Source organism: Malus domestica, chromosome 04 (assembly GCF_042453785.1).
Source record: "Malus domestica chromosome 04, GDT2T_hap1".
Lineage (NCBI taxonomy): Eukaryota > Viridiplantae > Streptophyta > Magnoliopsida > Rosales > Rosaceae > Malus > Malus domestica.
In genome coordinates, this window is record NC_091664.1 from 5,168,671 (window position 1) to 5,191,575 (window position 22,905).

General features: G+C 36.0%; 3 protein-coding genes across 3 annotated transcripts; 1 reads left to right on the forward strand and 2 right to left on the reverse strand.

Annotated features, from left to right (window-relative positions):
* Nucleotides 1–1,299: 1,299 nt before the first annotated feature.
* On the reverse strand, nucleotides 1,300–7,870 carry LOC103419184 (3beta-hydroxysteroid-dehydrogenase/decarboxylase). The gene is made up of 12 exons (XM_008357302.4): nucleotides 7,373–7,870; nucleotides 6,532–6,621; nucleotides 6,305–6,438; nucleotides 6,029–6,199; nucleotides 5,679–5,795; nucleotides 5,504–5,583; nucleotides 4,015–4,210; nucleotides 3,430–3,547; nucleotides 2,660–2,834; nucleotides 2,392–2,548; nucleotides 1,826–1,892; nucleotides 1,300–1,736 (listed from the first exon to the last, which is right to left on the reverse strand). The coding sequence occupies exons 1-12, from the start codon at nucleotides 7,629–7,631 to the stop codon at nucleotides 1,531–1,533; spliced, it is 1,770 nt and encodes a 589-aa protein (XP_008355524.3). The 5' UTR covers nucleotides 7,632–7,870; the 3' UTR covers nucleotides 1,300–1,530.
* A 2,976-nt stretch (nucleotides 7,871–10,846) lies between these two features.
* On the reverse strand, nucleotides 10,847–14,613 carry LOC103432752 (hydroxyacylglutathione hydrolase 2, mitochondrial). Its single transcript, XM_008370954.4, has 8 exons — nucleotides 14,395–14,613; nucleotides 13,613–13,798; nucleotides 12,953–13,156; nucleotides 12,648–12,771; nucleotides 11,846–11,946; nucleotides 11,692–11,766; nucleotides 11,488–11,586; nucleotides 10,847–11,104 (listed from the first exon to the last, which is right to left on the reverse strand). The coding sequence occupies exons 1-8, from the start codon at nucleotides 14,446–14,448 to the stop codon at nucleotides 10,958–10,960; spliced, it is 990 nt and encodes a 329-aa protein (XP_008369176.2). The 5' UTR covers nucleotides 14,449–14,613; the 3' UTR covers nucleotides 10,847–10,957.
* Nucleotides 14,614–15,543: 930 nt separating this feature from the next.
* On the forward strand, nucleotides 15,544–22,815 carry LOC103432753 (calreticulin-3). Its single transcript, XM_008370955.4, has 14 exons — nucleotides 15,544–15,745; nucleotides 16,285–16,392; nucleotides 17,534–17,726; nucleotides 18,815–19,073; nucleotides 19,328–19,384; nucleotides 19,476–19,523; nucleotides 19,821–19,907; nucleotides 19,988–20,045; nucleotides 20,589–20,656; nucleotides 21,020–21,112; nucleotides 21,197–21,253; nucleotides 21,362–21,448; nucleotides 22,079–22,111; nucleotides 22,542–22,815. The coding sequence occupies exons 1-14, from the start codon at nucleotides 15,613–15,615 to the stop codon at nucleotides 22,551–22,553; spliced, it is 1,293 nt and encodes a 430-aa protein (XP_008369177.3). The 5' UTR covers nucleotides 15,544–15,612; the 3' UTR covers nucleotides 22,554–22,815.
* The last annotated feature ends 90 nt before the right edge of the window (nucleotides 22,816–22,905 follow it).

A 22,905-nucleotide genomic window follows, 5' to 3' on the forward strand; every position in this document is an offset into this window, starting at 1 on the left:
CATTCTCATCAAGGTCATCAACAATTTCATCATTGCCCAAATCATCAACTAATTTCTCATTGTCATCCTGTTGTTCCGTAATTAAATCATCCACTGAACTTTGTGGTTCTTTTTCTTTCAAAAAGAACCTATCAATAGCTCCTTTTTTTTAGACTGAATCAATTGTTCAACTTTTCTCTTTGATGCTTTAAGTAGCCAAATGGATATTTTCTAGTAGGTGCTATCTTTTATATCTCAAACAAGATCACAAAAAAATTATAATAAGTATGAACAATGAAACCTGATAATCCGTAATACGTGTGCGTCTAATGATTTTTTGTGACTGCTCTTCTCTTGATTTTGCCCTGAAAAGTACAAAAATAAAAATAAAAATCATTATAGATGAGAAATATACTTAAATTAGTAAATATCTTACTTTAATCGAAGTCTACATCACTCTGATAATTTGAAAGTTTCTCTTTAATTTCATAAATTTATAAATTAGGGTTTAATAATTTGTGGGAAATCTAACAGTGGAACGAAGAGAGAAGAGTCCGGGACATTGGCAGTCATAGCGTTTGAGATTTTGACTTTGGTGCTCTGGTACTCTGGTGTGAAAAGAAGAAAAGTGGAGCGCAGTTACGCAGCGTTAGGATTTGGCGTGAGAGAGTGTATCTGAATTTTGCCTCGGTCAGTGGGTTTTCCACTTTAATTGATTAACTTTGCCGATTTGCCTTTTATTAATTATTATTTTATATATTTTCGTATAGGTTGTAGCCGTAGGTAGTAGTCTAAGTCTGATGGGCCATGGGTGATGGCTTAGTAGTCTAAGTCTGATGGGTGATGGCTTTTAGCTTTAGGTAGTAGTCTGACATGGCTTTTAAATAGTAGTCTTGGCCCATTGGATTTTTATACGTATATATTTTGATTTGATTAGTATTTATATATATTATTTTTATATAATATTATTATATTCAATAAAAAATATTTTTGGGGGACCCCCAAAATTTTGGGACCCTATGCCATAGAACCGATCACACTCCCCCAAAGCCAGCTCTGACCACTACCACCACCACGACCTTGCTATGGCACCACCTGCACCCCACCACTATAACCACCACCTCAACCCAAGTGATTTAATGTGTGTTGAGTTAAAAATTCTCACTTATGTCGAACCTCAAACTTATTTCCCTAATCCAAATGCAGTGATGAAGATTTACTCGAGGGGCCTCAAGTACTAATCTATGTTACCAATCTTTCCCACTCAAAGCAAAGCTTGATTCCTTCACCCAAAATGAAAGAAAAGGAGAAAAACAAAGCTTGATTCGAACCACCTCACCGGATTTGTAACAATAAAAACATCAAACTCACAACACAGACATGCCGAAAAGGCATCGATTTCTACAGCCTAACATTTTTGCTCTCTCTGTTGTTGGGCTTGCCCCAAAATCTGTATGTTCATACAAATCTAACCTAGTTAGCAGACCATTGGATTGGATTTATACAGTTAGAAAAACTTCTGTGAAAAGGCTATCGAGGTCGCAGTGGCAGCTATTTCTGATGCTTTACTGTTGCTGCTCCTTTGTCGTGATGCAAGATTCCACGTTTTTGAAGATATTGTTGCACAGAAGCGGGTACATTTGTTCTCAACGACCCAGAAACTGACATGAACCTGTTGAACAGTAGCTTTGCCAATCCATCTATTTCCGATTCATATTGTTCACAAACAAAAAATAGCGTGAAAGCCAACACCAGCGCTGCAAAATATGTCCAACAAGATCAACACAAAGTTTAAACAAATAAGCGATTAACTGACTCCGGCATGGTGAAACTGGCATTCTCTTACCTACACCTAACGACACAGTCGAGGCATGAGACAAAATCAACTTGAGGAAAAAGAAGGAAGCTGCAAACTGTAGAGATGGCCACAAGAGAATAATTGCTGTCAATGAAAACTCACCCATTCATATAAAAGTTGCATTTGGAAATGTTAGAATTTATGTATCAGAAAGAGATATTTGTAAATAGAATAATTGAGGTTTAAACGGTTATTTTAGAAAAGAAAGAAAAGATGCTGAAGTTCATACTCTGCATGGATCAAATTGACGCAAACATTTCCAACAAGTATAATAAGCAAGGGATACAATAGTATTGGTAAGTAGCGTTCAAATACCGCCGGTCAATTCCAATGTAAATCATTCAAATGGTCATATTAATTCTTGAGAATCTGGCCAAGACGAATAAATGAATTTAGGTCCAAATTTTCCTAACATACACAAATTTTGACAGCTAAAACTGGCAATACCTGTGCTCACGAAAAGGTTTCGCGGTTAAAAGTTACATAAAACGTGAAATTGGACATTTTCCAGGAGTCATGCACTTCAATAAAGGGAATAAATTATTAGTGCACACCTTGAAGAAAATATACCACCCATCTCCCTGGGCCAGTAGTCTCAAATAACAAACCCCTCTGTTCCACAGATATGCTATCATTGCAATCTTCTCTTTCACTACCATTTCAGGGATCTCAAAACAAGATAAAGATAGTGTCTTAAAGGTAAAACCCAACCTGTTCGAAAGACATTATGGTCAGTATATGTAAATTAACTAAAGCACAAAAGAATTCTCCAAGCACTTACAAGTTTAATCAAGCAAAAGCTTTGTAAACACAAATACTTACATCTTGGGTGGTAGAATCCCATATCCATAGAGGCCAAATGAAACTAACAGCAGAAGCTTGGACAAAGACGAGGCAAAAGTTCTTCCGGAAAGGAAAAACCAGTAATACAACATACTCAAAGCAAGGAAATATGTAAAAGTCTTCTTCTCATCACGCCACAGCAGAATGTCTGCAACTGCAGTGACAGTCAATGTCATTCTACAATCCAAATAAAAAGCTTTCATGAAAGTTCTAGTATGCATATTTTTCATTTATCAAAGCAAGAAACTTTCGATGAAAAGAAAAAGTACAAAAACAGAGGACAAAGTGTCGTCTGGCCTGAGTGAATGCATATGAACGACGATCACGTTTAATCCAAAGATGTTTTCTGAAATGCAAATACTGTCTAAGTTGGTGTGTTCCATTTATTTTAAACTCTGTTCATCAGTTGAAGTAAAGCTGTGGACCAAATTGCGTATTACCATGGGACCATGCAAGAACAAATTAACATATGTAGATGAACCCCAAAACCAGGCACAAAGTTCTGATTCAATCCCAGCCCTACCCAGTTATAAATTTTGTTACTAGGAGTCAAACACACTCGGATAAATACTGGGAAATCTGATTTGCAGGTTTGAGGATAAGTGAAAGCAAAACTTCATCCCAGATAAAAGAAAAAGGAGCGCAGAGTAAAAACAATATAATTAAAAATGAAAAAACGACTTCAGGCTTACAATGTGTAGCTGATATCAAAATTGAGCAGAAAATAAAATGGTACTACGGAAAACAACCTTCTCCACTGCCTAGCAGCTTCTCCACTTTTGATTCCTCATTAAAGTTTCTGAAAGTTGGGATAGATGAGTTCCTGGCTATATTAGAGAATGACTCGACGGTTAATTTCACACCTTCCTGTACACAGACAAAGAAGAATGTTAAACATGGAATTGTTATGCTCTATAGTAAGCCATAGGAGAATATGACAATATACACCACTTTAAATGCAACAAAAACTGTAGGAATTTGTTTTCCAAAACGAAAGGATCAGGGAGCAGTCTTCATTAATTTTCTGCTATGTACTATATATATATACTAGAGCAATCAAATACTGCTCAGGATCCAGCATATAAGATGTGGCACGACAATGAACATGTCAGGGCCTAACTAGCCAGACAGTTTGTAAAGGTCATAAGCTTCAATCGGATATCTATAGAAGGATGTAAAACCGCCAAGAATATTCCAATGCTGCAACTTTGCAAAATATATTTGAACATGGAGAAAAACACATCACAATATTCTCTTTTATAGGGCAAGGCAAGAGTAAAGTTGCAACTAAATGACATGAAGGACTAACAATAATAAATGAATGAAAAACTTACTTCCAGCGAGACAACTGGTGAATACCCAATCTGGTTTTGAGCCGCAGTGCAGTTGAACGTTCTACTACGTGAAGCTAATTGAATGTAATGCGCTGACATCAAATCGTTGTATTTTATCCTTCCATAATTTTCGGATACCCGTTTGATGAACAAAAGAATATACCAAGCCATCTTAGCAGGAACTTTCAGTAACGGTCTGCAATGAGAAAAAAATGGTAAAAAATGACTTCTGAGGCACAACATGAAAAGATTCCAAAGAAACCTCAACAGATCCTAAAGAAACATAAAATAATAAAAACCCAGAGTTGTTTTTAACACTTTGGACTACATAGTACATGCGTAAAAGCACGTAAAAGATGCCAATACAGAAGATCACATATCAGAATAAAAAAAAGGTGAAGATAAAATGAAAAATATACTGCTCAATTTAGGGTTTGAAAATAAGCTTATGTTTCAAGGGTGATGATATACATACACCCCTTTTTAACTTCCACACACACCTTAAATTTCAGCCATCAGATCAAATGAATTGAAGAAGATTAAAGGACAGAAACTAACAGGAGGTGTGTGGGAAGTAAAAAGAGGTGCGTGGATAGCACCAACCTTCTTCAATATTTTCATTTATATAACTGTTCCATACAATAAGTAAGATGAAGCGTTTACTGAAATTTCTGAAATGGGTGTGCCCATGTAGACAGGTGATATTAAGCATTTTCTTCTTTTATATGTCAATTATAACCTTAAATCAAGCACAATAATGCATGAGAAATAAAAATTGCGCTACACAATTAAATGAATCAATTAACAAATCAGCAATTTCCATATCTGTGAAAGCTAGGGTGGTTAAAATTCGTTTTTCCTTCAATAGCAATAAGGTGGAAAACAATTCATTTTCTTAACTCTACTAAGAAATTACACTCTTTTCTCTCCCACTCCCAAGGTGGGGCCACACTTCTCTGTTCCTACAGCCTATTGCCGAAATTTAGCAACAAATACACAGACAAAATTGGCCATGATGACAACTTAGTATGACTTGAACCATGGATAAATTTTTGTAAAGGTGGTAATCTTATCTTATACATAAGAATGTCCGGGGAGCAGCAAATATACTGATACCAGAGTCAAAGTTCAAACTATAATACAAGTATACCCAAGTACCAAGCATGACAGGGTCAAGAGCCTTTGTGCCTTTCACTGATCTTGTAAGATATGCAATTTGCTCATTTATAGTAAGTTCAGTTTATCTCTTGGATTCCTAGAATAAAACCTAACGTTTTCTAATTTGCCTATTGGAGTGATTCCAATAAACCTTTGGGGGCAATGCTAAAGGCCAGAGTTAGTATGGATCTCTCATCTCTTTATTTCTCTTACTATTTTCCTATATTAATAATGCATGCAAATATATGCATCTATCCCCTGCTTATGCAACAACACAACAAACAAAGAATGTAAAGTCTCTCACAGAAAAATATAGGAATGTTTGCTTTACCTTTGACATCCCAGGCATTCCAAGATTAGTAATACAAATACCCAAAAATTTGCAGGCTCGAGATTTGTGATGAAAAAGGCCTACATATTGATCACAAGTACCTTCTTAACCATGGACCTAGAAGAAACGGAAAAATAAAGTGCTGTGCACTCAAGAGACTTAAAATTGTAAGTACCTTTCCAGCAGCAGAGACCATCCGAAATTCTAAAGCTTCTTCTGCACAGATATGAGCATGAGTAACATTCTCAACGTATGTGAAATCTGACATGTTTTCACCACTCCCTATAATAAACTGAAATGAGAATCTCTGTTACTTCAAAAAATACTGAAAATAACTTGTGTACGAGGAATTATAAGATATTAAACCACATAATGACCAAGATACCAGAGATAGGGCGAGGGAGGCGATATCATAATTGGTGGTATGCAAACATCAATTATGTGTGATTATTAAATAAGGCTCCAAGTTAACAAAGTGTATGTGAAACAGTACATAGGATGAAATGAACGGATAGTTAAAAAAACCTTTCCCCAGCCAGATTTTGCCAAGTTCACAAAAAATGGCACAAGATGTGTGTCTCCAGGTCCAAATACATTGCTAGGACGAAGCACACATGTTAAAAGACCATCAATGTCATTAGAATGCAGGATAAGTGATTCTGCTTGAGCCTTGAGGTCACTCAACATATCATCAAACTGTATAAAGCATAATAAAACTAAGTTAGAAAGAAATTTTAGCAGATCGAAAAATAGGCAGTGCTCCACTATAAACATGAAGAAAGTCCCTTGCCAGTGACATACTTTCCAAGGGTATGCCAAAGATTCATCTCCATTTAATATATCTTTCGATCCATCAAAAACTACATCAGCAGAACTATTGTATATTAACCGCCTAACTTTGCAGTCTCGACAAGCACTGATAACATTTTTTGCACCTGCACAAGAATTTGAGATGACAGTAACCATCTTTTCCTCCAAAATACGCATTGCAAAAAATCTGATTTGTTTCTTCATTAATAGGGATTTACCTTGAACAACAATCATATAGCACTGGCAGAAATCATGTGTGGGTAAATCATCCCCATCCAAATAGAACACTACAGATGAACCTTCAATGGCTGCAAGAGATGCAGGTCATAATATGGCAATTAATTTCTGAACTCAGAGCTTTGATATAATAGGAAAATACCACAAGTGCCTGAACATGGAAACCGGGAAGCAGTGCAACAGATATCTAAGGAGAATCATTACGCAACTAGCTAAGACAAATGTTATAAACTAAACCTGCTCTTATTACACCCATCGAATTTCATAACACCTATTTTACCCTAATTTCACAAATTGGAGCAAAAACATCAAATGTGAAACACTTTCAATCTCTAGCAACCAAACACTAGATGAGTAACCTTGGAGTTGAATTCCAATCACACGTTTTGATCAATAAGACATTCGTAATTAAGTTTACGCCTCTTCCTCCCATTCCTTCAGTTCGGTTTCTGAATCCTCTAGAGGTTTTTTTTTATAATTATTTTCAATGTTTTCAAGAATATTGCACCAGTAAATACTTATAATCTGGGAGAAATCCTAAAATTTTCCACCTCTGATCAACTTTTCTTGTTAAAATTGTGCAATTTCTCAGCAATCCTTTTAACGAAAACGAAGTAACAAATCAAAACCTAGCATTTCATGCTTAGAACCACTCCACTCAATCAACAAAATGCATCACTTCAGTCTCAAGCCAGCCTACCTTTTGATTTCATCAAATATTTTCTCTCTCGCATTTTCTCATACAGCAACCAAACAAGAACACACGAAACGGAAAATAAACGAACAAAACAAATTTCGAAAAAAGATTTATTTTTATTTTACCAGCGATGATTTGAGACGTGTCGCGGACATCGACGCCGTGTAAGGAAGCGCGGCCGGAGGAGAGAGCTTGCGAGAGGAGGGAGTCGCGCTCGGAGGGATCGAGCTGGAGGGACTGAGTCGAATCGGCAACGCGAACGATCCACTTTCCGATATTCAAGAGCCGGACGACGAGCGATCGCCCGAGGAAGCCTCGGCCGCCTAAGACGACGCAGGTTCTGGGCTTTGGGTTGAGCTCCGCCAGCCGATCGTCCATCGCCATTTTCTCCGACAGAGGGCGAGGGGGTGATGTGTTTGGCGCGTAAATTAGTGTGCTTATGCGAGAAAATGAGAATGGTCAGTGGTGGGTGAGTCACTGGTTAGAGAGAGAGTGAGAGAGAGTTGTTTGTTCCTTACGCTTTTGAGGTGGAGTGGGGCCCAAATAGTGCGGCTTTAGCGCTTTCGGGTGTACTGAAACTCGATTGCGATTTTCGACCATAAAAAGATTCGAGTGCGATAGATAGTCCCAGTGGTTGGCCGGCTCGTTTTTTAATTAGTATTTTGTTGAGGTTTTTTTTTTCTTAATTAAGTTACTTAACCATTGTTTAATGGGTTCAATTTTTATACTCCGTATCGTTAAATGATATGACTACTAATATCGTTAGATTGAAGTTAGACCGTCATCTATCCATATCATTTATAGATACAGAGTATGGAAGGAAAGTCCTGATTTCACAAAGATAATTGAAATTATTTTGGTTCTTTTTCTGATAATTATTATAATTCTTTTTGTCTATGCGTTTATGCAAGCGCTAACTATAAAAAGTATGTAACATACAAAATTTAGCATCAAATATCTGAAAAATCAATAATCATATCAATTGTGGAAGTTAGTTGAACGCATACATCATTCTTTTTTATTTTTTCTTGATTTATGATTTTTCTTATTCCAAATAAGTAATTATTTTAGGTAGAGAACATTTCAGGTTTGACTCGTATGAATGCAAGGACAAATAGTTCGAAAGAGGGTCCACTACAATAGCTTGCTACTGGGATCCTCATGTTCCACCCATGTCTTGCACAACTACTCCGACTAGCGCACCCCAACCATAAAAAAATTGCTAGGACAAGTGGGCTAGTCGTGCCGTGTCTACATGCTTGTCGTGAAAACAACCACACATGATGGTAATTCATGTTAATAGGTCGTTTTTGTGTTGTGCTATTTTTTATGTTAAAAACTAGTCGATCAAAATAGCATCTCTGACGAGCTTGCAATTGCCCTTGGGCCCAACAATGATGCTCCACCAGTGGAAAAAAGTGGGAGGCAGTTGGGCAAAAGGCAGCGGCCCTTGCATTGCCCCTTCAACAGTTGCAAGGGCTCGCGCACCCGTGAAACATAGCAGACAAGGGGGCCTTGTGAAGTCCAGCAGACCCTCTAATTTTGCAGCGTGACTACATGGCTCTTGGTGAGCCTCTGAATTCGTCCAATTCAACAACTAAAACGAATCCAATTCTAAAAAGGTAATTATTATTAGCATTCCAAAAATTTCATTCTACACTCTAAACTTTCTATATTTGGAAAGAAAAATACACTTGTGATGAGTGCATAATGAGATTTTTAGAGTGCCAATAACACTTCCCTTCTAAAAATACAATAAAATCATAAAAATTATTTAAAATTTTCAAAAAACTTACAAAGTTCACACTTAAAAAATTATTGCAAAGTTCAAACACACTTACAAATTAAACAAAAATATATAGCAATAATAAGGACATGTGGGGATAAGACGAAAAAAACATTAAAAAAATATGTTTGTGAATAGTAATCGTCATTGCCCTTCCTCCTTCCAAATGAAGAATTTGCACAAAAACAATTAATGTTTAGAGTGAATAGTCATTGCTCTTACACTTCAATTGCCATTGCTGATGAAGATGCTCTATGCTCATCCATTTTCATTTGATTTCATAAAGTTCTCTAAACCTTAAACCCTTTTAGTTATTCTAGGATCCATTTAATTTTGGATAAGATTTTCCCTTTCAATTCAATACTACTTTTTCGTATTGTTTTTGTTAGATTGATGTTGGAGTGTAGTTCGGAGGTGGCTCTGGAGGGATTTCAGATTTTTTTTCAGTACCTTGGATAGTAAATCTAACAAATTTAAGTTGTTGAGACGAATTTTGAATGACTTACAAATTATTGGACTATCAATTAGGTATTGATTATCCGGCAAGATCAGTATATATCATTTTTATTATAACACTTCACAAGTTGTTGTGCGTTGACACTAATACATATACATAAGAGCTTAATAGAAATTGAGATAAGCGAATGCGATCAAATAAGAACTGAATTTTCATAGTCTTACTTCACTTTCTCTCTCCCACTTCCTACTTTTCTCCTTTTTATTTTAATTTCCATTCAATTAAAACTTTAATTCCAATTTTTTAAATTGTCATATATTTAAACACACACATAGTGTGAGACTTTTATCCAATATATATGAGTTAAGATTCAGTGACACATTTTGACACACCCAATATATATGAGTTAAGATCCAGTGACACATTTTGACACACGTTTTGTGACTTCCATTTCATAACTTTTAAAAAAAAACCCGAACCATCTTATATTTCAATTCATCATTCATCTTTGTAAAAAATTAGACAAATCACAAACCATTAAGACAATCATTTGTAGTATAAAAAAAAAATTGGCGAATACAGTTATACCGAGAAAACACTACATTTAATGGACGGTCATATGAATTTGAAATTGATTGATCTTTGGTAAAGATGATTTTTGAGGAAAAACATGCATTTTGATACACAGATGTTGAAATACATTACAAAGTGAGCCTCATAAAAACATGCGTCAAAGTGTGTCAAAAAAGTGTCCTTAGAATTCAAGTCCTAACATACATACATGAGTGATGCTATAAGAGATCAAATTTTTAAATCATATTTTATATATCACGTAATGCGACGATTGATGATCAGAGTCCTTTAAATCATTAAAAAATAGTCCAACCATCAACCCCACATGGTTTACAAAAGATGAACTTGGTCTCCCAAGCATTTTCCTAATATATACTAGCATTTGCCTACATACTTTGTGCGTAAAAACACATTTTTTTAGAAAATGAGAAGGAGAGGGGGAGAGAGAGAGAGAGAGAACGTGAGGGGAGTTGGAGGTTTTTGTTTTTGGTTTTTCTATTTTTTTTTAATATTAAAGATATTTTAACATCACCTGTAAATGACGCTTTAATAAAAAAAAGTAAAATTTGAACATGTGAAATTACATTATTGCCCATCATTTTTTTGTGTGATAGAAGACTAAGTTATCTTTTCACCCTCTTTTGGTTCACAAAGAGGGTTTTATTAATTAGTAGATATATATATTTGGTGAGACGTAGTGGGAAGGGAGGTTTGGTTTTGGTGAACCAATTCCCCCGACTGCACATCCCATGCAGTTTCCAAAGAGACCGAGAACTCTTGATGTATGGACAAATGCATATATCTTAGCTGTACTTAATTTCACAAAATGCTTGGGTTATCTCAATCTTAATATACAAACAAAACTTGTTCCCAAAAAAACAATCATGACAAGCATCAAAACGCATCCTTTGCTTGGCGTATGACACCCAAGGCTTCCGCATCATTCGCCGTGTCTGGAATATTCAACGACTGTCGAATCTCTCGACTTGATGTGCGAAGAAAAGGATTGCATTCCTTTTCCAGTTTTAATCTGGTTGGAACCTGTTATGTACACCACAAAAGAGTTTGAGGTCACTTGGACAGTAATTTAATGAAAATTGCCAGTGAACGTAGGATAAACAAAGAAAATTTTCATGCTCGCTATGAATTCTAGACATATTTACTGCATGTGGTGCAATAGCCATAGACGATGAACAGAATGGCATGCACATGCTCGCTGCCTGATTAGGAACTGACATGCGTATTGGTGAGTTACATTGTTGTTTTATTCCTGAATAGCTAAGGCTTTTCTAACCCGATTCAAAGTCACAATTCACAAATTTCTCTCAAAAGATTATACTCGTTCAAAGAAAAGAAGACCTTAAGTTTCGGGCCTTAAGCAACTGGTAACCAAAAAAAGGGAAAAAGGAAGTCCTTGAGTTTACCGTAGGCATGCCCTTGTTGCGAAGATGGATGACATGAGCTGCATAGGACTGAAGTGCCTCATTCTCAGGTTCTATAGACAAGGCAAACTTTGAGTTACTCTGTCCAAAAAAAAAAGGGTTCTCTTCCTGTCAGGGCCTTCTTGTTCGCAGCGTTAAAAAATTATGTAGGCCACAAAAAGAAACTGAAAGGGTAGTATGACTAACCAAGGTATATTCATGACCACAGTATATATCTGTGTCATCTGGCAAAGACGTGATCTTTGTAAGGGAAGAATGCATCTGTCACAAAGAAAAATCAACTGTTTGAGTACTGTAACCACGAAACAAGGACATAACAAAAAATGTATGCCAAACTCACCTGCTCAGGTGTTCCTTCAAACAACTTTCCACATGATAAGCTGAAGAGAGTATCGCCTGTAAAAATTGCCCCCGATTGAGGAAAGTAGAAGCCAATGTGACCTGCTTCCAATGAATACCGCAAGAAAATATTAGGAAAAAAAAAAAAAGGGAGGGTGGATCATCTGTAATGTAATGACATTTGGAACTGCACCTAAGAAGCTACTTTGAAATGGATGGACTACAATTTTTGGTCACAAATTTTACTTAGATACTAAAGGTTGAAAAAGGCCTAGAAAGGGGCCAGTGGGGGTACTAACCACGATCCTAGACTCTAGATTTGAGATTATGCTTAGAAATTATTTTACAACTATTAGCATGAAACTTTAATATAAAGCGCCAACAGGATGCTGCTCATATACAGAAGAAACATACAAATCTGACGTGTAATGAAACAATAAAATCTAAAGCAAAAAAAGCATATTTCATGGTATGCAGTCATTGTGCTTGAGGAAGATAAACTGGCAGGTAAACTGCATTACAAATGAAAGAAACTTGACAGTTTCTTTGAGGAAGAATATCATAAAGTAGGAAGGGTGTAACATGCACTTAACGAGTCAGTCATTCAGAAAATTAATTAAACACCAACAATAATCAGAAAATTAATTAACACACAAAATAACAAATCAAGAAACTATATTATTCAGCGATGAGTGTCCAAATGCAGCACATATAGTCATACTCGAGTAGAATTTTTGGATGAAAAAGGGATGTTGATTAGGAAACCTCAAGGGATTTTTAGAATGTAATTAATGAATTATGACCTCTAGTATGACCAGGAGTCTCCATAACCTGCACCTCGTGCCCTGCAAACATCCACTTGTCTCCATCATTCAACGCAATATCAATGCCAGGAATTCTATCCCTGTCTATTCCTGAACCAATCACCTACAAGCAACAAAGGGATGAATAAACATGCAGAAAAAAAAAATTCTGAGCCTAAACCACTTTGTAGAAGAAAAAACTATTCCATAAAGCTAAATGCAACAACAATCAAACAGAACTAAAAAACAAAACGGCAGTTCTAAATTGTTGCCGGACCAAAAGATCGAAGTTAATGTTACCGTACCTTTGCACCGTACCTTGCTTTTAACTCGGCATTACCACCAGTGTGATCGTGATGATGGTGTGTGTTCAGTATGTATGTCAGATTTCTGTTTTTCCGACTCAAAGCATCTATAACAGGTACAGCTTCAGAAGGATCAACAACACCAACTGTTCCAGTATCCTCATCATGTAAAAGATATGCATAGTTATCTCTAAGACATGGTACCTGAAAATTACAAGATGTGCAACTTTAACAACAAATGTATCGATAATGTTTTTCAAATCACTCTATATTGCTTAATGATCCTTAAAATGCTCAGGTGATTAAGGAAAACATTTATCAACACACACACACCCCAATCCATTACAAGTCCCAACAGCAAATATCAGGTTACATCAAAATTAAACAAACAAGTTTTTTGAATATCTGCGGACAAACCATAATTTCCATTTTCCAAAGCCACCACTCTTTCTGCTATCTTTGTAACATTTGCAGATGTTCCCATAGATATTATATTTTCACCAACACTTCCATAATCAACCACCAATATTTCGATCAGTTATCGGAGATGTATCCTTAAAACTGGTTGTGGCCCCAGAAATACAGATATGAAGATATGAATGTAGGGAATCCCCGAGTCATAGACGGTTTAAATGCAAAAGGATAGAGAGATCTACTCACCAATTCAATATGTAACGAGGGGGACATATTAACAACACTGCAAAATTTAGCAACTTTAAGCGATCGACTAGCTCCTCCACGCAGAGTTTTTAACGGTGTAGACAATAGGTGCATGAATCCATACAGAAGGCCCTTTCCAAGGCAAAGCTGTCTCATGCCCGGCCATATGCAGAACCCATTCCTCCCCTAACATACGAAAGAAAGGTTTTCAAGTTCAAATAAAACAAAAATTACATCTACAGACACAGCAACAACAAGCCACTTCCTGCCCTTCTCACAATAACAAAAAAAGCAATTTTGAAGCTTTGCATCCCATATATATATACCGATCTAACCGAAATCTCAAAAGAAATGGAAAAACAGCAAAAAACCCATTTGCCTAGATGAAGCATAAAATTGTAAAATGGTACCAAATTTGGCATTGACATCAGCCAAAGTCCTTAAGTTTCTCATCCTTACTCTAAAACCAAACATTCATATCAGTTTACTAAAAGCGGCAGCCTCTAACCCTTAAAACCCAATTTGCAAATAATCCCAAAAAGATTTAGCAAAAAAGCATCAAACAAAAACGCATTTGCCTATAAATTTGCAACAATCGCAACCTATACAATTAAATTGCATAAATACAGTGATACACAAGAAAACATGAGTATTAATATCGAAAATTTGGACAAGAAGGAGCGGAATTTAGCAGAGAAATGAGAAATCGAATCAGAAAAATTGGGGAAAAGGAAATGAAAGTAGTAAAAAGCAGAAGGAGAGAGAGAGAGAGAGGGACGAACCCTAGTGCAAGGGAGGGAGGCCATGGCGCAAGAGGCCTTGGATACCATCTGCATCTCTCTCTCAAACTCACTCTCCCTTACTCTTCTTGTTCAGGAGAGAGAGGGAGGAGAGAGAAATGTGTAATTGCTTGGGTTTGTGGGTGTGGGTTGGCACTTGGTGGTTGAGCACTCAATTGTCAATTCTCTCTCTTATTTTTTTCTTTTTCCGTTATTTTTGCTGTGAATTAGTTTTAGTTTTTTTTTTTGCTTTGTTTTATTTGTTTTATTGTTACTGGATCTCTTCATTCTAATTCTTCAAATTAGTGAATTTGTGTTATTGAAATTTGATCCAACAGTTACAAATAGGAGCTCATTTTAAAAATTATAATAACTTCAGCCATTGGATTAAATTTCAGTGACATGAATCCACTGATTTGGTGAATTAAAAGGAAGATATATTCCTTTCCGTTCATCCCCACCACTCTTACCAAAGGTACTACCACCCATAGGGCTAATTTAGTGTTGTGCTTTGGAAAATAAATTATTTTTATTATATTATGAGAATAAGCAATGACGAAATAAAATCGAGCTTGTTTGAAAGTGTTTTTAAAATAAATAAAAATGATTTTAGAGAAAATATTTTTGGGTTTTAAAAGTACTCGAAGTACTTCTACAAGAAACACCAGTTATGTGATTCTTGCAGGAAGCAATTCAAGTGTTTTTTTGGGATTCATTTACATTTTAACTAAGTATTTGTTTCAAAAATATTTTCAACAAAAAACATTCAGCTATTTTAAAAATCATTCTAAACAAGTTCGAAGTAAAGTATTTGTAAACTATAATTGTAAAAGTACTTTTAAAAAACAAGAAAGTTATAATATTTGGTAAATTTTTATGTAAACAAGTTTGATTCATTGATTGTGTAAAATAATAAAAATAAACATAAAATTTTTGGCTTTTCTTCATCTTACCTTTTTTTTACCTTTCTTTCTTTTTCTTTCTGTCAGGAAATTTCTTGACATTTCTTCCTTTTTTGTCATTTTCTTCCTTTTTCTTTTTGTCATAAAGTTTCTGAGTTTATGGGCCTCTTTTTTTCTTTCCAATTTGGGCTTATTGGAGTTGGCCTGGCCCAATAAATTACTTTCTTCCAGAAGCATCCAAATGCGGGTTATGTTATGTTAGTGGAGCTTTACCCAAAATAGCTGACCTAAGCAACTGCAAGTCGAACTTCGGCCGGCGATGGTTTCCAGCAGAAAAATGAGAGAGCCAAAGATGAAGCTTCTTCTTCGAGCTCTGCAGCTTCTGCTTCCACTTCTAATCCTCCACTTCCGTTCCGCCACCTCTGAAATCTTCTTCGAAGAGCGATTCGAAGGTAAAATCTTTTTCTTAGAATCCAAACAGTGTGTAGAAAGTGGAAACTTGCTGCGTTTCAGATCCAAGTCTTTAAAGTTTGATTGCTTAGATTAGTAGCCAAAGCAATGATCTGGAGAGCTTCTAGTTGTCTTCTGAAATGCTTGAGTTGTTACACCTTGTTTGTCATGTGAGAAAATGGAAGGAGATTAAAGATCATAAATTATATGTTTATTGGGCTTGTTAAGAAACTGTCAACTTTGTGTACCTCAATCAGTTAAGTATGGTAAAAAAACACCTGAAAAATGCTCGGGTTTTCGGGTTATTATTTCTTGCCTTTTTTTTGTTTTGGCTCTGAATTGTTTCCGCGGTTTTTTTCCTCTCTTGCTTTTGGATTTGATGAAATGTTTCTGTTAACCGGAAAAAAAATTAGTGGAGTATGAGATATTGTGTCTGTATAAGTGTTATTGGAAAACTATTTGATTAGTTGAGCAATAGGGTTTATAATTTGTTTAGATTTTTGAACTTTCTGATGTTTGTAATCGTTGTTGCGGAAAAAAGATGGGTGGAAAAGCCGCTGGGTCTTATCAGACTGGAAAAGGGCAGAAGGAAAAGCAGGAACGTTCAAGTACACTGCAGGGAAATGGCCGGGGGATCCTGATGATAAAGGTATCCCTGCAACTTTTTTGCTTATTAGCTCTATTTCAGAATACATTTCATTGATTTTTCATTAAACCGGAATCGAGGAAATGCAACTTTGCTTGATTGATCATCTGTTTCAAATTTGATATGATCTTTAAAATTTTCGGTTATTAGTTCGAAAGAAAATCTGAACTGGTACTAGATTCGGCACTCTATAATTTATGGGTGGTGCTGTCCACGCACCCCTTCTTACCTTCCACACACCCCAAGTTAATTTCTGTGACTCTGTCCTTTGATCTTGTTCAATTCATTCGATTCGACGGCTGGAAATTGAGAGAGGTGTGTGGAAGGTAAAAGGGTGTGTGTGGATAGCAACCCTAATTTATTAATATGACAGTTATAATAGTTATTGGAGAATGTGAGTCATAAATGATCTCAGTACTCAATTGTTAATTCCTGTCTTTTATTTAGTTTGATGTTAAGTGCATTTCTTATACATGAGAACAATTGTCCCAACTGGGAGCTGACAGCTCCGAATGTGACTGTCTGCTTCTTTGAAGCTCACGGATATACCTAAGGATAAAGTTTGCGTAGGCCCTTGGATTAGTCTGTATTCAAAATTTGTTGTCATATCTTATCATCTATTCATACCATTTATCCCATACTATTGTAGAAGAAATACATGAGCAAGGGAATAAGGACCTCTTAGAAAGAAGTGTCAATGTAGTCATGTTAAGACGAGAAAAGAGGAGATGTAGGTGACAATAAAGAAATGATGAATTGTAATGTGTTTGAACTTTGATTATATTTCCTTAGGTCTTTTCAGGGTGATCTTGTCATAACTAAAGAACCATCAGATATGTAAATCTACTCGTATCATGTTTTCTGGTGGACAGCTCTGCAAGCTCTAACTAAAATTGGACAATCCTAGAATGGGTATGCTGAAGGTGAATAGACAAACTAGTTTGTGTTGAAAAAGAATAAATTTGTGATTATGAATGATGAAAAACCTAACATAACAGAGGTAATCGTTATTGCTATATGGTTCGTAGGAATCGGTGAAAACACCTTGCTTTCATAATCTAATTGTTGGTTTTCAATTTTCCATTAGAAGCTGCATTGGAGTCTCAATTAATTCATCCATTATGTATTTTTGAAATTTATGCAGGCATTCAAACATATAATGATGCCAAGCATTTTGCCATATCTGCTAAAGTACCTGAGTTCAGCAACAAAAATAGAACTCTAGTTGTCCAGTATTCGATTAAATTTGAGCAAGACATAGAATGTGGTGGTGGTTACATCAAGCTTCTCTCTAGCTATGTCAATCAGAAGAAGTTCGGTGGTGATACCCCGTACAGGTGTGTGAATAATTTACCTTGTGTAAATCAACATTAACTCATGCTTTGTGATATTGAAATCTCCAATACTTGCTTATATTGGTGAAGCCTCTATTTACAAAGATAATTGTAGAAGTTTGTTTCTATGTGATTGTTGTATTTGACATATTCTTATAAAATACTTTTCCAATCATTTACTCATTGATGTTTGGGTGGTAATGATAAAATCATTTTGTATGTATGACTATTTTTGCTACTTTTAGTCCCCTTTTTTTATGCAGTCGTTGAATTAGTAAGATAAAGCACGTCGCTTTTATGGCTAGCTGACATGGTTACTTATATGTTCTTTTGGTTGCCATTGAGTATAGATTCCAAACACATCAGAACACATGTTCCTCCGCAGAAATGCACTCAAAGCACATGACACACAGGTGTACCTTTGTTAAGTTAAGTGTGCTTAAGGGTTTAAGCATACCAGTGTTTGCAAGGCTTTCTTGTCGTTATCGTAAATGAGCCAACTCATGTCGGACTTAGACTTGTATATTTCTGTATGCTCTAATCAATTATGCACAAAGAGAGAGAAGTATCCTCCTTGGTTGCTTTAAACATTAGGGAGGACTGATTCTTCTTTATATTTCTTAGGAAGTGACTAATTAGACTGCAAGTCAGAACCCTCCCAATAATGGGATTTGTACACAAGGGGTATAAGTGATTATTTATTTATTTTTTATTTTTTTGTGTGTGATATCATATACTGCAAGAAAAGATCCATAACCATACCCATTTGACCTTTGAGGATGCTTATGACAAGCTTATCAACAATACAGTGCAGTCCATATACTTATCGGAAATAACAAGATGCACTTGGGCATTGACTTGGTTAGGAAGGACCGAAAAACTAATCATCAAAGCATATACATGCACGTGTATACTCTGTTATTTGGTAGTATTGAGTTCATCTTGGAATCTTGTTGTCTTTCTCTATATCAAGCTCAAATGCTTCATACTACTTGTTTGAACAACATTCTGTTTAATTTGGTTAATTGCTATTAATACTTAACTGAATGCATAAAGACCATGGTTCTGACTTCACGTTATTTTTTCTGCAGTTTCATGTTTGGACCAGATTTATGTGGCACACAGACAAAAAAACTCCATGTTATACTTTCCTACCAGGGGCAGAATTATCCCATAAAAAAGGATCTCCAATGTGAAACAGACAAGTTAACTCATTTCTATACATTTATTCTTAGGCCTGATGCAACTTACAGCGTCCTTGTTGATAATCGAGAGAGAGATTCTGGAAGCATGTATACAGATTGGGATATCCTTCCTCCAAAAAAAATAAAGGATGTGAACGCAAAAAAGGTACGATATTATAAAGTTTTGGACACTGGACACTAGTTGATGTCATGCACAACCAATCAATTTAGTGTTTTTAAGTTTGAGAAGTTGCTTTCATCAAAAGCTATATTTCTAGATCTGTACACAAGTACTACATTATCTTGTGGGTTTCTCATATATGTCATTATTTCTTTGCGCACCAATCTCCATATCATACCTCAACCAAAAAGTTCCCTGCCTTACCACAAATTATCTACTGACTAGTATTGTCCTCACAGCCAGCCGACTGGGATGACAGAGAGTATATTAATGACCCTAATGAAGTCAAACCGGAGGTATCCTATCCTGGGACTCTCTAGTCATGATTGAATAGGTTACAATCCATTTACGTGATTCTTACTGAAATAGTCTGTTTCAATGTTGTAGGGCTATGATTCAATTCCATCTGAAATTCCTGATCCAAAAGCCAAAGAGGTTTGTAGATGTCATGTGTTATAAATGTTTATAGAGACTGTGCTATCTAGTTAGTGGTGTTTAACATATAAATGATGTTCTGGAAAGAAGTCTTCTTTCTGTTATATGTATTATGTGGAGCTATTTAATTTTCTTGATTGATAGGATTTGAGAAGGAAATCTACCTGAATGCGGTATTGACAACTAACCAACATCTATTAATTTATTTGCTTCTATCTTCATTGAATAAATTTGTTTGTTCATCATGAATTACTAAATACGTAATAAGTCTTCTGGAAAACACTGATGGTTTCTCAGCCTGAAGACTGGGATGAGGAAGAGAATGGAATTTGGAGGCGATCAAAGATCCCAAATCCAGCATACAAAGGACCATGGAAGCGCAAGGTGCTTTTGAGCTAGATGTAGATAGCAAAAGATTCCAAAACTCATTTGTTGATTTAAGTTTCTAATTTGTTATCCTGCAGAAAATCAAGAACCCCAACTATAAGGGAAAGTGGAAGACTCCATGGATTGATAACCCGGGTATGTTAATGTGTTTTAGAATATTAAGTGGCAGAGATGGTTTATAGTTTATTATATTTGAGACTAAAATACGCCAAGGAATTTGAATTATCTGGTTAGAATCTCAGAAAGAAGTGAGAATGGCAGAAAAAATGTATTCATTTGGAGAGTTTGTGTTGACTACGTTTGTACCAGGACTTGATTGATGTGATATGATCCACCTATTTGATTATTCAACTTATGGTGGACCGTGATTTACAATGTCTGGCTCAGCCTACAACAGAATGCATAGGCCTATAACGCTATAACATATATTAGATGCAATCCTCATTTAGTGTCTATCTGTTTTTAACTTTATACAAATGATTATGAAAGCCGTTTCACATGGTTTGCATTTTCTTTACACTGGTAAGGTTTGTCCATGTGTTGGTCTGCGATGTTGCATATTTGTTTAGGAGTTATTGATAAGTATATAAGTGGTTTGATGTGTCTAGACAGGTTATCCACTTTTCACTTTTCAGTTTGGGTTTAAAGAGTACTTCCTCTTTTCCTGTGTTTCTGCAGAGTTTGAGGACGATCCTGACCTGTATGTGCTGAAGCCAATTAAATATGTGGGCATTGAAGTTTGGCAGGTATGTGTAAACTGTGTTATGAACTTATAAGTCATGAGTCATGACTTGTTCTACGAGGGGTTGACAAATTAGTTTGAGGTTACTTGTGAATCATTTACACTCTTAAAGGCAAGGAAACTGACTGTTGCTTATTTTATGTGGACAATATTAGAAAAACTGCTAATAGAAAAAGAAACTGCAACATTTCTTGAGCAGTTGACTTTTAGTTGCAATGGATTCGTTTACGCTTTCCTTCATGTGATGGTTTTCTCTTCCCCATCCAAAAATGAACTGCCTTTTCTGAACTTGTTCTGAATTTCTGAGCTTTGGAATACTTGGCTTTTCTGGAATGTGGACCCTTCTAACAATCAACAATCATTGCAGGTGAAGGCTGGTTCAGTTTTCGACAACATTTTAATTTGTGATGATCCACAGTATGCCAAAGAAGTTGTAGAAGAGGTTTTTTCCAATAGAGACGTGAGTTCTTGCTCTTAAATGTCTCTGTTTGTCATTTATCTCAGTTAAAGTCTTTGAGTTGCATAACAATGACCACAATTTTAGGTTGAGAAAGAAGCTTTTGAGGAAGCAGAGAAGCAGAGGAAAGCTCGAGAAGAAGAGGTGATTTACAAGAGGCCATGTTGCTTTTTTAACTTTTCTGAGGTCGTACTGTAGTGTTCAAACAATAACCCTATCAATGACATCTATCCTCTATGCTTGTTCATGTAGGAGGCTAAAAGAGCGAGAGAGGAAGGTGAAAAAAGGAAGAGGGAGAGGGATCGCGAATATGGCAGGGATAGGAGGCGCCGTAGAAGGGTATTGTATTTCCTGATTTGGTCTCATCAATAACATTTTTAAATCTATGTTGTCTCAATATCACCATATTTCTGATGACCTAATGCTGTTGATCTATTTTACGCTAGTGAGGTACTAGTTTGATAGATGAAAAGAATCTTTTCATAAGTACATCTATTTAAGAAAGTCATTTAAATTGTGAATCCCCAAGGCATTCAAATCTTTAAGGGTAGAGAAAAAGAATGTAGTACAAAATATTTGAAAAGGAAGTATATGGCTTAAATGCTGGTAGAGAAAAGCGGTCTGGGGGAAGCTTTAAGAAGCATACCCAGACTAAGGTCGCATGGATTAGTTAGTGTAAACAATCATAAAACGGATAAAACTATTTTAGTTAGATTTTTGTTTTGATTTATTAACCATGGGGAGGAAAGGAAGACAATTTAAAGCTAATAATTGTATTCAAGTTTGGCTAAGCAATTTATGGAATCAGATATCCCTAAGATATTAGACACCTCCGAGGTCCGAGGACAATATTACCTCAAGGGCTATAATCTATTCCTAGTGTGTAACAGTGCATGATTTTCCCCACTTCCCATATCGTAAATGATTTTCCACTGAAAGTCTAATTTGAGAACCTTTTTTGTTTTGCAGCATGATCCCCATGATTATCTGGATGATTACCATGTAAGAACTAACCTTTTCTCTTTTGTTCCTCCCTTCGTTTGCCACATCCTCGTATCTCCTCCGACTTACTGCTTTCGTATTATTTCCCTTTCCATATAAGTGGTAACCAGTTTAGCTAAATTATTTACCAAAATTGTCTGTAAAACAGAAACATATCAGCACGAGAACCTTGCTCGTTTTTTATTTACATGAGTTGGAGTAGGAGCTATACTAGTGCACCTTGGTCGCATTTAAACAGTACAGGTCCTACTCCAACTCGTAAACAATGGGTGTTTGGGCACCTTACCACCGATTCAATTGAACAAATCGAAGATTCCAGTCTTGATATCCTAAAAATGTAGACCTATGACCCAAATTTTAGTTTTAAATAAGTTTAGAAAGTTTTGCTCTTATTTTTTCGTCCCAATATCTGTTTTCGTTGACCTTGCAGGATGAACTGTGAGGAGGCAGGCACCAGCAGCAGATGTTCGCTATGTGTATTTCGGGTGTGGGAAGCATTTCCAATTGTTAGAGAAGCATGTTTTATCTCGTCCGTTGGACATGCCTTGTGTGTTGTACAATTGTTTAAACATCAAAATTAAACCCTCATTAACTGCCAATTTTGGGTTCAAAAGAACCATTAGCAGCATTTAGTGGTGGATTGAAAACTATTGTATCCACTGTGCTCTGCATGCTTATGGCTCAAATATAGACTTGTTGACTTATAGTTGTGCCTTTTTAGAGCATGTTTACTTGGAATCGATGTGAGATGTGAGGGAGAAAGAGAGTTGTTCCGACACGATTACGCACACAAG

Coding starts and splice junctions, on each gene's coding strand:
- LOC103419184 (XM_008357302.4), bottom strand. CDS start 7,631: ATGGCGATGGACGATCGGCTGGCGGAGCTCAACCCAAAGCCCAGAACC. Junction 3,548..4,014: donor CACCAGTTGTCTCGCTGGAA/GTAAGTTTTTCA, acceptor GTCTGTGTACAG/GAAGGTGTGAAATTAACCGT. Junction 1,737..1,825: donor GACTGTGTCGTTAGGTGTAG/GTAAGAGAATGC, acceptor CATATTTTGCAG/CGCTGGTGTTGGCTTTCACG.
- LOC103432752 (XM_008370954.4), bottom strand. CDS start 14,448: ATGCAGATGGTATCCAAGGCCTCTTGCGCCATGGCCTCCCTCCCTTGC. Junction 13,157..13,612: donor CCTCGTTACATATTGAATTG/GTGAGTAGATCT, acceptor TGTAATTTTCAG/GTACCATGTCTTAGAGATAA. Junction 11,105..11,487: donor GCAACAAGGGCATGCCTACG/GTAAACTCAAGG, acceptor TGTACATAACAG/GTTCCAACCAGATTAAAACT.
- LOC103432753 (XM_008370955.4), top strand. CDS start 15,613: ATGGTTTCCAGCAGAAAAATGAGAGAGCCAAAGATGAAGCTTCTTCTT. Junction 19,385..19,475: donor CTAATGAAGTCAAACCGGAG/GTATCCTATCCT, acceptor TCAATGTTGTAG/GGCTATGATTCAATTCCATC. Junction 20,046..20,588: donor TCCATGGATTGATAACCCGG/GTATGTTAATGT, acceptor GTGTTTCTGCAG/AGTTTGAGGACGATCCTGAC.